This window comes from Elephas maximus, chromosome 20, assembly GCF_024166365.1.
Source record: "Elephas maximus indicus isolate mEleMax1 chromosome 20, mEleMax1 primary haplotype, whole genome shotgun sequence".
NCBI classification, from domain to species: Eukaryota; Metazoa; Chordata; class Mammalia; order Proboscidea; family Elephantidae; genus Elephas; species Elephas maximus.
The window spans coordinates 11,744,055-11,756,131 of record NC_064838.1 but is presented as its reverse complement, the minus strand read 5'-3'; the positions used below and the strand labels follow the sequence as shown (position 1 = coordinate 11,756,131).

Here is a 12,077-nt window from a genome sequence, read left to right as displayed (position 1 = left end):
TAGTGGAATTGCTGGGTCGTATGGTCCATTTTTAGTTTTTTAAGGAACCGCCACACTTTTCCATAACGGCTGTACTCTTTTGCTTTCTTACCAGTAATGGGTAAGGATTCCAATTTCCCCACATCCTTGCCAACATTTTTTTTTTTTTTATATATTAGCTGTCCTAGTGGGAGTGAAATGGTATCTCTTTGTGGTTTTGATTTGCATCTCTGATGACTAATGACACTGAGCATCTTTTCATGTGTTTGGTGGCCATTTGAATGTCCTCTTTGGTGAAATGTCTATTCAAGTCCTTTGCCCCCCCCCGACTTTTTTAATTTGAAGATATTATCTTATTTTCTGACTTAAAAAAAATTATTTTGTTGTTGTTGTTGACAATATACACAGCAAAAACCAGGTCAACCATTTCTACATGTACAATTCAGTAACATTGACTACATTCTGTGAGTTATGCAGCCATTCTCATTCTCCTTTTCTGAGTTGTTCCTCCACCCTTCACATAAATTTGCTGCCCCCTAAGGTTTCTATCTAATCTTTCAAGTTGCCGTTGTCACTTTGATCCCATAGATAGCTCTTAAAAGAGCATAATGCTCAAAGCAGACAATTTTTTACTAGTTAAGGTGAACTATGGTTTTACGACTTCAGGGGATATTTTTGGTTTAAGGTTTAAAGATTATCTCAGGGCAATAGTTTTAGGGGTTCATCCAGGCCCCTTGGCTCCAGAAAGTCTAAAGTACATGAGAATTTGAAAATCTGTTCTGCATTTTTCCTCTTTTGATCAGGATTCTTCTACAGAATTTTTTATCAAAATGGTTAGTAATGGTAGCTGGACACCATCCAGTTCTTCAGGTCTCATGGCATTATGGATTGAATTCTGTCTGCCCAAAATAAGTGTTGTAAATCCTAACCTCTGTGCCTTTGGTTATAACCCCATTTGGGAATGGGTTTTTGTTATGTTAATGAGGCAGGATTAGTGAGGTGTGTATCCTGAGTCAGTCTCTTTTGAGGTGTAAAAGAAATAAAACAAGGTATTGAAGCAGAGATGGCTGAAGAGAGATGCCAAGCCACATGCAGGAGCAGGAGTCAAAAAGATGACGACTTCCCTCCAGAGTTGATAGAAGGCCTTCCCCTAGAGCTGGCACCATAAATTTGGACTTCTAGCCTCCGAAACTGTGAGAAAATAAATTGCTATTTGTTAAAGCCACCCGTTTGTGATATTTTTGTTATAGCAGCACTACATAACTAAGACATATGACAAGGGAGACAGTTGTTCATGGAGGCAATTAGCCACACATTTCTTACCCTCCTCCTGTTCCTGACCTTCTTCTTCTGTTATTCCAGGCAAATAGAGACCAATTGTGGAGTCTTGGATGGCCTCTTGCATCTTTTCAGGTGTTTGCTGGCAATTTGAATGTTCTCCTTGGTGAAACATCTATTCAAGGCCTTTGCCCATTTCATGGTTGGTTTGTCTTTTTGTTGTTAAGTTGTTGAAGTTTTATATATATTTTGGTTATTAGATCCTTGTCAGGTATATGGTTTCTGAAGATATTCTCCCAGTCGGTAGCTTGTCTTTTCACTTTTTTGGTAATGTCTTTTGATGAACAAAAGTTTATAATTTTCATGAGGCCCCATTTATTTTTTCTATTGCTGTTTTGTTTTTAAGCAGAGGCACAGATGGAAATAAAAGGTGGAAAACGTATTAAAAAATTGTCAGCCTAACTTTGCGGTAAGTCGCTCAAATTTCTTAATTGTTTCAAGTGTTGGAAATGCTGCTTGAGCTAGTGGAGTGTGAGCTTTGTGAAGGAATCAAATGAGTGCCCCAAGAAGCAGCATGGGCCTCTGCTAGGGAAAGATCTGCCTAGAAAGCCAAGCTGGGAGTTGATGGTGGGGGCACAAGACTGCCGGGGAGGGGAGAGCTGCGGTGCGATCTGTCTGGGTCCCCGTCAGCCCTGGGAGCTGCAGGGGAGCCAAGGTGAGAGAAGGCTCTGGGCCTTGTTTGACTTGCGAGAACATCCAAGCTGGATTTCGTGCCTGAACTGAAGCTTGCAGCTAACAAATAACCATTGTGGGCTTGGGCCAAGCATAGCTTCTACCTTTCTGAATGATTTTCTTCACGGAGATGGAAAAGCTAGGGAGGCACAGCCACACCAGCAGGTCCCTGTCTTTGTTCCATGTTCTCTTGAGGAGATGGAAAGAGAATCCCCTTCCTGGAGTGACAGAATGGGCTCTGGTCTTCCCAGCAGGAGCTGCCCTCTGGAGGTAGTTCTGGACATATACTATGTGTGAGCAATGAGCAGAGCTCTACAGCCACCTGTCCACTTAAGTTGGGAGACTCAGGTTCTGGTCCTGGCTCCGCCTCTAACTAGTCATGTGAAACTGGCTAGGCAGCAACTGTTTGTCACTCCTTGCTCTGTAGGGCTACTGAAGAATCAAAGGACATTTGTGCTGAAAATGCGGTTAAACTGGAGGGAGTGTGCTGAGGCTGAAAATAAGAGAAGCCACCACAGAGGAGATGGGCCTTGAAGAGGACCTCCTTGGAGAGTCAGGAGAGAAAGAACATTCCAGAACTGGGGCAAATGAGGAGATAACGGTGGTAGGGCATACTGAGTGTGACATATTCATGGGGTCACGGGGGTTGTTCTTGACCCCTCAGAGGGTGTGTGTTGGGAGCAGAGAAGACTGAGGTTGGCTGGGTTGTCGAATGCACTGCAGAGCACCCTGAAAGGCAGGTGGGAGTTCAGATTTGAGTGGCAGAGTGTCGGAGCCACTCGAGGGTTTTGAGTAGGACAACAAGATTGACAAGGCCAGCTATGAGGCTGTTGCAGTAACCGGCTGTACCTGACACTGATCACTTCTTGTAAACACTGTCTGTTCTTGGCTTTGGTGACACGCCATATGTTACTCTTATTTTCCCACCATACTCCTAAATAGCTTCTTGTCCTTCTTCCCCTAGCCAACCAAATGTATCAAAGGCAAAAACCATGGCCATCTGATTTCTTTACAGCAAGGTGACTGATGTGGCTGGAGAGGTACCCAATTTAGGTTTAGAGGCTCTGACCATGCTGAATAGACTTCTCATGGGCTTGTGGCGATCTAGAGAGGTGATGAATATCTTTAAAGCCTCCTTGACATCAAGCAAAGGCCTCTGGGCTGCCGAAATAAAAAGTATCTCAAATTTATTATGCTTTGTAATTGCAAAATAGAGGTTTATGTTTCCTGCTCTTTCTCCAGGAGAGGCAGGGTGGACAGAACTGAATAGTTCTCGTAGACTGTGCATTCTCTGGTTATATAAGGGGTGTAAGGTGACGTCTGAGCAAGAGCTGTTGAGAAAGAGTGCAACATTGCCTTTAAAAGCAGAGGAGTCTCCAGGATGTGAGTGTGGGTTTAGGCCCAGGACTGGTTCCCCTCGAGAGTGTTCACAGGCAGGTGCTTAAGATGGTTCCGCCAGACCTTCCTGAAATGTCACCTCAGCTTTTTCTTAGGAAGCTCCCTTCCCGGAGGACCTCCTGCAGCCACAGCCACGGGCCTGTAAAAGAGCCACTGGCAGGCGGCAGGGCCTGGCAGCCCCACAGGTCGGTCCTGTGTGCTAAAGTCACACTCAGGTAACAGTGAACGTTTTGCAGGCTCTCTACATGGCCTTCCCTACAGCCCAGCTTCCCTGGAGGCTGCTCGGATGGTGGAGCAGTCCCAGGTGTGTGCCGCGGTCATACTGACCACGGTGCCCATACTGTACCTGTTCACCTGGGCTGGAGGGGCAGCCACCTCCCCTGGACCTTAGCACTACTGGGCCTTCTGAGGAGCAGGTGAGACCTGTCCTGCCGCTTCTGCTTATCTTGCTGATGCGATGCTTTCTGCACCCCTGAGATAGTAAAGTGTACATTTCTCCACATGGAGAGCTGCGTAGGCCCCCCAGACTTGTCTTCTTAGCCATCCTGAGCTCTCGAGGATCTCTGGCAGCTTCTCTTCCTGCACCAGGAGGCAGCCCAGGCCTGGCACAGGGCGTTGTGGTTGCAGGAAAGGGGCACCAGCAAGGGTTTGATGAGCTGCCCCTCAAGTGATAGGAGGGGCTGCTGAGGGAGGCTGTGGGGGTAGAGCCTGTATCTCTAAGGCCTGAGCCCACTCCCCCAAGTCACTGCCATTGCATCTTGTGTAGGGTGTGTATCTCCATGCTAGCACAGAGCTGGCTACTGGATATGTGCTGACAGAGGTCCCTGGGACACCGCTGAGGTGAAGTGGCTACTACCCTGGTCTTCCTACACCAGATCCTACCAGAAGAGACCCCCTCTTTGCTTCATGCCAGAAAATAATGGGAGCTCCCAAGCAGAGAGTGATAGAATTCCTGTTACTGTGGAAACAGGCCAGCCCAGGCAGGGTGTGGACTCCCCTGAGGCCCCCAGGGGAGCCAGAGGTGGGACTGGAGGCCAGGCCTCTACTGTGTTCCTGGAACCCCTCCTAAAGGAAGCAGAGATCCAGTTTTGTTGGGGGGGGGGCGGGGAATACACCACATCAAAGAGCACTTTTAAGCAGGTGTATTTCAGCTCTCTATAAACGTCCTCCTGACAATTTGCCAAAATGAAAACATGAGTTTGGCTCAGTGGATTTTGTGAAAAATGTCCCCATCTCCTCTCAGCAGGAAAGAGGTGGCTTCATCGGAGTTCAGGAACTTGGGTGTTGGTGGTTTCCACAACCACGATGCAGCTCTCTGGCTGGTGATCCTGCATTGGGAGCATCCTGGGTGTGACAGATGACAAGGCCTGAGGGCAGGAGCCTCTAGCAGAAGGGGGTGAGGAGGAAGAGAGGGAAGCCCTAGGAGGGAAAGGGACAGAGGGCCGAGGCAGTTTCCAGGGGAGTACAACCTATCGAGTCACTCTGGCTCCTTCCAAGAGGCCTTCCCATCAGGCGGGTGGCTGCAGCAGTTGAATACTGAGGGCTTCTGAAAAGTCCGTAATTACAAAGTGAAAACGGAAGCAAGGACACAACCAAAAAGTGCTAACGAAGTCCTATCCAGGCTCCAGGTGCTTCGTCCCTCCTTCCCAGCATCGGAAGCAGGAGACTGCCGGGCGGCGAGGAGCACCGGCAGGGCTGCGCTCACGTCGGGGCCGGCCCGTGCGCCGCGGCTGCTGCGCAGCCCACCCTGTTGTTGAAGCGCTGCGAGCGGCCGCGCTCGGGAACCGGGCGGCGGGGGCCGGGCTTGCGGAGCCCGCGCACGTCCCAGAGGCGCAGCGAGCCGTCGTGGGAGGCCGTGTAGAGCACCTGCTCGTGCACCTGCGTGGGGTGGAGGGCGTGAAGGGGTGCTGTTACCACACTCTGCCTGCTCTCCTTCCCCACCGCGGGCGGGAACCACACCTCTGTCCGCCCCAGCCCCGCCCGCGGGAAGCCTTGCAGCGGCTGCTGGCGCATAACCTAGGAGCCAGCGGTGCCAGTGGTCACAGCACCACGGCCATCTTTAGGCAGGGCTGGCTGACAGCATCTCGTAGGTGCTAAGACCTCGGGTAGAGGGCTCTGAGGCCTTGGGGGAAGGAGCCTAAGCTCGCCCCCTGGGCTGCCCTGCGGTGGAGTGATGAAGGGAAGGGCACTGGAGACTTGGGCCAGGACCAGCGCCTGCAGCCTCACTTCTGATGGTCAGTTGGGGCTCAGACCTGTTCTCCCCAGCAAGCCGCGGGGACTCCTACCTGGATGCAGTTGATGACGAAGGCATGGCCACGGAACACCCTCTGCAGCACTCCAGACTGGGTGTCGAAGGCGCGGGCACAGGCGTCCCCACTGCCGGTAAACACTGTGGACACAGAGCGCGCACACTGGGCCCTCCCTGCAGCTGAAACCCCTGTCCTCTGGAGCCTCCCAGAGGGGAACTGGAACACCCGTGGGAAAGGGCAGGAAGGGTGGGATCTGAGGCCATCGCCAGGTCAGATGGTGAGCACTGCCTGCCTGCCCCACAGGGCTGTTAGGGGGTTCAAGTGGGAAAGATGCAGAAGCCCTTCAAAAAGAATGAGGTGCCACATAAAAGGTGGCCCATCCGCATCTCCCTAGTCCCTGGGAGCTCAGTGTGAACCTAAGGGTGGCCTGAGGCCTTCTCTGCAGCCCTGGGCTGCCTGCCTTCCTTGGGCTTCAGGTCAGCCTGTGCTGTTCTCCAGGTGTTTGTCCCTGCTGAAGGCCTCACCCAGGCTCCATTAGTCTCCCCTGGGGCCGAGGGCCCATCTCCAGGCCCTGGAAGCTCTCTGCTCCCTTCGTCTGCCTGGACATCCTGTTTCAGAGCAAGGACTAACCAGAAAGGCATTTCTCTGGAAGAGGCTGCCCTCCTCTGCAATGGACTTGGCCCCTGAAACAAAACCCAAATCCTCCTGAGTTCTCCAAGAGTTCTGCAGAACCACTCTAGATGGAGGAAGCTGCTGGCTGGTCAGCTTTTCCCCTAGGCTTGTGCCTCTCCTTGGGGTTTGTTTCTGCATTCTAACTTAGTCCAACTGTCCTCAAACTTCAGTGTGCACAGAATCCCCTGGAGGGCTGGTAAACACAGATGGCTGGGCCCCACCCAGAGTCTCTGATCCAGTGGGCCTGGACATTGACACTTCTGGAAGTCTGGGGCCCTGCTGGGGCTGCTGGTCTGGGGCGGGGGGGCACATGAGAGCCACTGGCCTAGAGGACTTGCTTGCTCACTATTGTTGTAGCCCGCAGTCTCCCAGGAGATACCCGGAGCTAGGGTCTGAGTGCAGGCAGCTCATTGGGCAAGGGATTCCAGGAAGCACCTGTGGGGGAGATGAACAGGGAAGGGAAGGATGCCAATACAGGTGTGTTAATGAGTGGGTGACTGCTGTGGGCACCTGGGGCACAGTCCTGCTGGAGACCCTGGGGAGACCAGACCTCAGAATTGTTCCACCTGAGGGAGAAGGCCATGGGGTCCCATTAGTCATTTTTTGAGGGCTGCTCTTGTCCGCTCCCAGCCCCTTTGGGTGGCACCTTGGCCTGCTCTGCCCCTCATAGGCAGAGGGCCCAGGTGGTGAAGGTGGAGTGTGGTGCCACAGCACCTGCTACACTTACTACCTTTCCTGCCTTCCCCTCCATCAACCCTGAGAATGTCCTGGGGCTGCTGGGCATTGAGGTGGGAAGGGCCGGGAGCTCATCCTGCGGCCCATCCACACTCCCTGACAATGGGAAGTAGGGAGAGTCCATGGGATTTCTCTCAGTTGCAGGTGCACTTCCAGCTGCTGCCATGGGAAGGGGCGGTGGGTGGCGCCCGCAGTGGAATCCTCCCCTGTACACTGTCGGCAGCAACCCTGTGAGGGGAGCACTCCTCTCTTCAAATGTCCTGGGCTCAGAAGCAGAGCCACAGTCACACCCAGAGGCTCTGACACATGAAGAAGGAAAAACCTTTTCAGCTGTCAGACACCTCAGTCTCGAGGGCACCTCAGGCTCTATTTTCAGAAATTCCCACTCTATCTTCATCTCACACCTTTGCTGTGAAATCAACGTTTAATTTTCCACTGTGACCCGTTCCCTCCCAGGACCTCCCTCCCCAGCCCTAGTGCTCGAAGACTACACTCGGGCTCAGCTCTGTCACAGGGTGGAGGCAATAGAGGGGGAGGGCGGGGCTGATGGCAAAATGTGAGGTTGGGGGAAAGCAGGGAAAGTTTTGGGAAGACTTTCAGGAACTTGAGAGTCCTGCCGCATGAGGTACAGTGAGGTTGGGGTTGCTTCCCCTGCACAGTCTCTGTTCTCCGGGTGTGTCTGGGGTAAACGTGACCACCCAGCAAGGGCAGATGTGTGACAATTTGAGACCTGTGGGACAGCTTGTTGTCTCCCCAACAAGCCATTCTGCCTTTCTTTCCAAAATACTCATGGTCTTAATCCTGGCAGCAAAACCCTCAGATAAAAGATCACTATTCAGTCTCTCTCGCAGGAAGAGTGATCAGAGAGATGCATACAGAAGTCTTTGGTGGGGCCTACTCAGCTGGAAGGGGCATTCTTTTCCCTTCCTTCCTCCTCCTCTTTCTGCCTGAAACATGACATGATGGCTGGAGCTCCAGCAGCTGTCTTGAACCATGAGGCCACCTCGATGACAGAATATATGGGCTAATGATGATGAAGCAAAATAATAGAAGTAATCTCGGCACCTGATGACATTATGGGTCACCTGTTTCAGCCTAGACTTCCAGCCTCTGAAATTCTTTTACCTGAGAGAAAAATAAAACCACTATCTCTTTTAAAGAGCCCTTATTTGGGTTTTCTCTTATCTTTAGTCAAACCTAATCCCAAGTGAACCAAAACCCATGTGGCCCTCAAGTCTGGCTAGATTAACTGGGTGCCACTGCCTTGCTTTGATAATTAGAATCTGTCCTTGAGAGGGGCTTTTTACCCCAGGAGCTGGGAACATTTGGGTCCTTGCCACGTTCTTGTAAAGGTGGAGGGAGCCCCAAATTCTAACTTGGATCTTCTCTCCGGAATAACCTGTGAGAACATGAGACAAGACTTGGAGATGGCCAGGCTGCAGCCGGGGCTCAGCAAGGGGATGATAGGGCAGGCTTGTGAGTCAGCACAGAGTGTGGGAAGAGGCCCAGGCAGGGAGTCTGGGTAGGTTCCAGGAGGTGGAGGCGCAGGGGGTGGGTGCCATGGGGCATGGGGAGTGCCGGCGGGCGGGTCACTTACAGGTGCCCGCGTGGTACTTGAGGGCGCTCACGCTGCGTCTGTGGGCCTTGAAGGTGCGCACACACTCGCCCGTGTCGGCCAGCCAGCACTTGACCGTCCTGTCAGCACTGCCCGAGTACACTTGCTGGTTCACGAGCTGGGGAGGAGAGGGGGTCAGCCCACCACCTGGCCACTAGCCACCCAGCAGTCATGAGCCAAGAAGTGAGTCTGCCTGGGGTGACCCCATCCACTCCCTCACTCCAGAGGGCAGGGCCATGTGGGCCACTGTGTATGGAGGTGAACTCTGCCTGAACTGGAGCTAGGTGTCCAGGGCTACCATGGGGTGCTGGATACCCTGCCCACTGGCTGCCCAAAGATGGGGCTGGCCCTGACTGAAGAAAATAGTCTGAGCTGAGCTCATCCATGCCACATTCCACCTGGGAGACATGGGGTGGGGACAGCTCCCATCCCTTCACAGGAGCCCCCCTTGCCAAGACAGATAAGTGGACTAGCCCAAGGGGGTTATGGTGACTACTGAAGCAATTCTGAAAGTTCCCCTAGACTAAACCCTACCCAGCCAAGAGAGCTCCCAGTTGCCAGCCCAGGTCAGCAGACAGAGACAGGGAGCCAAAGGCAGGGGCACTGCCTGCCGCAGCCACGTGGGGCAGAAGGCCCAGAGCCCCTCCAGCTTCCAGGGCATGAGAGACAGGGCTGGCTGCACACCCCCAGGACAGCCATTAGTGAGTGCAGCTGGATCCAGGAGCTCTGGGGGCATAGACACAGGTTAGGCACAGAAGGCCTGCCTGGAAGGAAGGTGGAGCCTCCCTCTGAGGCATCAGGTGACAGGCCCCAGTGCACACCCATCGCCAAGTCCTCACCACCTCCTGGGTCCACAGCTGGGTGAGCACTTGTCCCTCACGACACATTCTGGGCCACCTTTACACTTCAGTCCACAGCTGACCCAGCTTTCCCGTGTCCCCACACCTCTCAACTCAACTTCCAGAGGACAGGAATCTGACCAGCCAGCTCATCTCCTTGTGGACTTTGGATTTGGCACTTTGCAGTAGGCCCTCCCCTCTCCTCTGGCCTGGCCTCTCAGGAGGAAACCTGTGAGGCTCCCGGCTCTACCCTACCTGGCCTCTGAGGCCCTCTGGGGTGTTCTGTAATGAACAGGGTAGGCAGAGGCCCCTCAGGCTTGGCTGATTTCTCAGGGCCTTGCCTCTCTGCTCTTGGAAGCTTCGGAGCTGGCCGTAGGCCTGCGAGAGGAAGGGGAGAGCAGCTCCCTGGCCCACACAGGGCCAACTGGTGTGGAGGCAAATGCCTGAGACTGGATAACTCTGAAGAGTTCCAGTCTTCCACCCCTGAGCTGTGGAAAGGTGGCCCACAAGTTAATCTCAACAAACCAAAGGAGCCTGGCCTATTCCCCCTTAGCAGTAGGAATACAGCCGCTCACCAAGCACAGCAGTATCTAAAGGCTCAGCTGGTATTCCAGTATATACCCCAACAGGAAACCGCAGACCAGCTCCCCCGGCTCTCAACCTCCAAGCACAGACTCTTCCTCTCCAGAGCAATTAGAGGCAGGCCACAACCGCAGGGCCCTGGATGCTCACGTGTCTCGCGGTGAAGGCCCCTTTTAAGTCCCTGCCCTGAGTCCATGTGTGTCAGCTGGATTTTACAGACAGGGTCAAAGACAGACAGGAAATGGATGTTAGCAAGAGGTTTGTCTCTTGGTGGAGAAAGCGAAGAGCAAGATGAGATTTCATAGACCCCGAGTGTAAGTGCTCCCAGCTCTAGGGCTGTGCAGCTGGGGGAGATGCAAGCATGTCTGTACTTCACGCTACCACTCTTAGAATGGCAGTGACAAGTGTCCCCCTGCCTGCTCTTTGTGCTTCCCAGAGGGGAGGAGCTGCAGTGTGGTACCCTTTCAGTAAATGATTTGGTCTTGGGTCTGAGAGCAGGACCACACCTGAGGCTAATGAGTGGGGGCTGACCAGACCGAGAGGGGTCACTTGGGGGCCCAATGCTGACTAAGCCTCAGAAGGCTGGTGGTCAGGCCAATAAAAGAGCTTCCTGGGTTGGAAAGTGCAAACGTTGGGCTCCTGCGGGGAAGGGCAAGGCTGTCCTCTGGGAACACAGAAGCTCTGTGCTGAAGAATCCCAAGCCCCAATCTTGTCCCAGGGTAGAAACATCAGCTAGGAGGGGGGCGCTTAAGAGATTGGAAATTTATCAAGAAATAAAGGACCAGCACCAGAAGCAACAGAAACCCTAGACCCTATAGAAGGCAGAAACAGCGGCAGAGCCCAGAATTAGCGGCAGAGCAGTCGGACAGCAGTGGCTGCAATAGCACCAGAAGCAGCCGAGACCAGGAGCAGGCCTGGACAGCGGCAGAAACCCAGGTGGAAAGCTGAAACACTTGGTGGCGAGAGGCCCTGGGCAGTGCAAGGGGCTCAGAGGCAGGAGCAGCAGGCCCCGTGCAAGTGGGAGGCCCAGAGGTTTGGGGCAGTGCCCACTCCATCCTGAACAGCAAAGCTGCGGCAGCATGGGGCCTTCTCAGCCCACAGGGCTTGGTGGTGAGAGGCCCTGTGCAGGGGTCTGCCCACCGAGCCTGGGACCCCCTTTCAGGGTTCTCCCACAGAGTAGTTCTACCTCAAGAGTTGTGATGCCAGCCCAGAGCTGGGGCCGGCCCAGGGCTGTCCCAAGGCTGTCGGCTGAGATCTGGACCAGTGATGACAGCAGAGCCAGCCAAGAGGAGCCACAGAGAGAGAGAGAGAACTCAGCCCCTGAACCACAGTGCACCTGCTGACACCTCAGCCATGACATGCCCACCCAGTGGTTTTCGGGAAAGGTGAGCAAGTCCCCTTTGAGAAGGTCCTTCTATGGTGCAAAGTGGGGCATGTGTAGAGGAGTCTCCATTCCTGGTCAGCCTTCTGGGCCCAGGGAAGACTGGCTCACCACGGAACTGTTTGCTGTCTTTCTGTGAGTAATAAAACAACTTTCACTGTGCCAACACTGTGTCTCGTGTGTGACTGGATTGGACCAGATGGACGTAGCAATCATGGAAGGGTTACTGCCACTGGTTGGGGTCCTCATCTTAGCAGCCTTGTGGTTTCTTGGGATCTTACAACTGCCTTTGAGGCAACCTGCCTGTGCAACACAGGGGCAGGAGGGAAAGACCGCCTGCACTCTCGAAAGTCCTCAGGGTCCTTTGTGTGCTAACCGGGCCACTGTGTTACTGAATGCACACTCTACAGTCAGTCCCAGGAAACTGAAGGCCAGGCCAGGGGCAAGACAGCATATGCCTTAGGCTAGGTGGGGCATGGAGCTAGGTGAGGAGACCTCTCAGAGCGGCCCTGAATGGGTCTGAGTACAGAGCTACAGAGTAACAGCAGTGGCTTAGGAAGTGTGGCCAGCACTAAGCCACGGCATGGACTAGAAAGCCAGAGTCTGGAGGGAAGGAT

General features: G+C 53.6%; 1 protein-coding gene across 2 annotated transcripts in view; it reads right to left on the bottom strand.

Moving 5' to 3' along the window:
* Positions 1 to 2,395: 2,395 nt before the first annotated feature.
* WDR86 (WD repeat domain 86) overlaps positions 2,396 to 12,077 on the bottom strand; it is a 34,522-nt gene continuing 24,840 nt past the window's right edge. The window contains exons 4-6 of one of the 2 annotated variants that reach the window (XM_049861956.1): positions 8,641 to 8,776; positions 5,673 to 5,776; positions 5,001 to 5,265 (exon numbers count right to left, since the gene is read on the bottom strand). In XM_049861956.1, the coding sequence (XP_049717913.1) occupies positions 5,089 to 5,265; positions 5,673 to 5,776; positions 8,641 to 8,776 (417 nt within the window). In that variant the 3' untranslated portion in view covers positions 5,001 to 5,088. Of the gene's footprint in view, positions 5,266 to 5,672; positions 5,777 to 8,640; positions 8,777 to 12,077 lie in introns of both variants that reach the window. The other variant, XM_049861957.1, reaches the window with a different exon arrangement.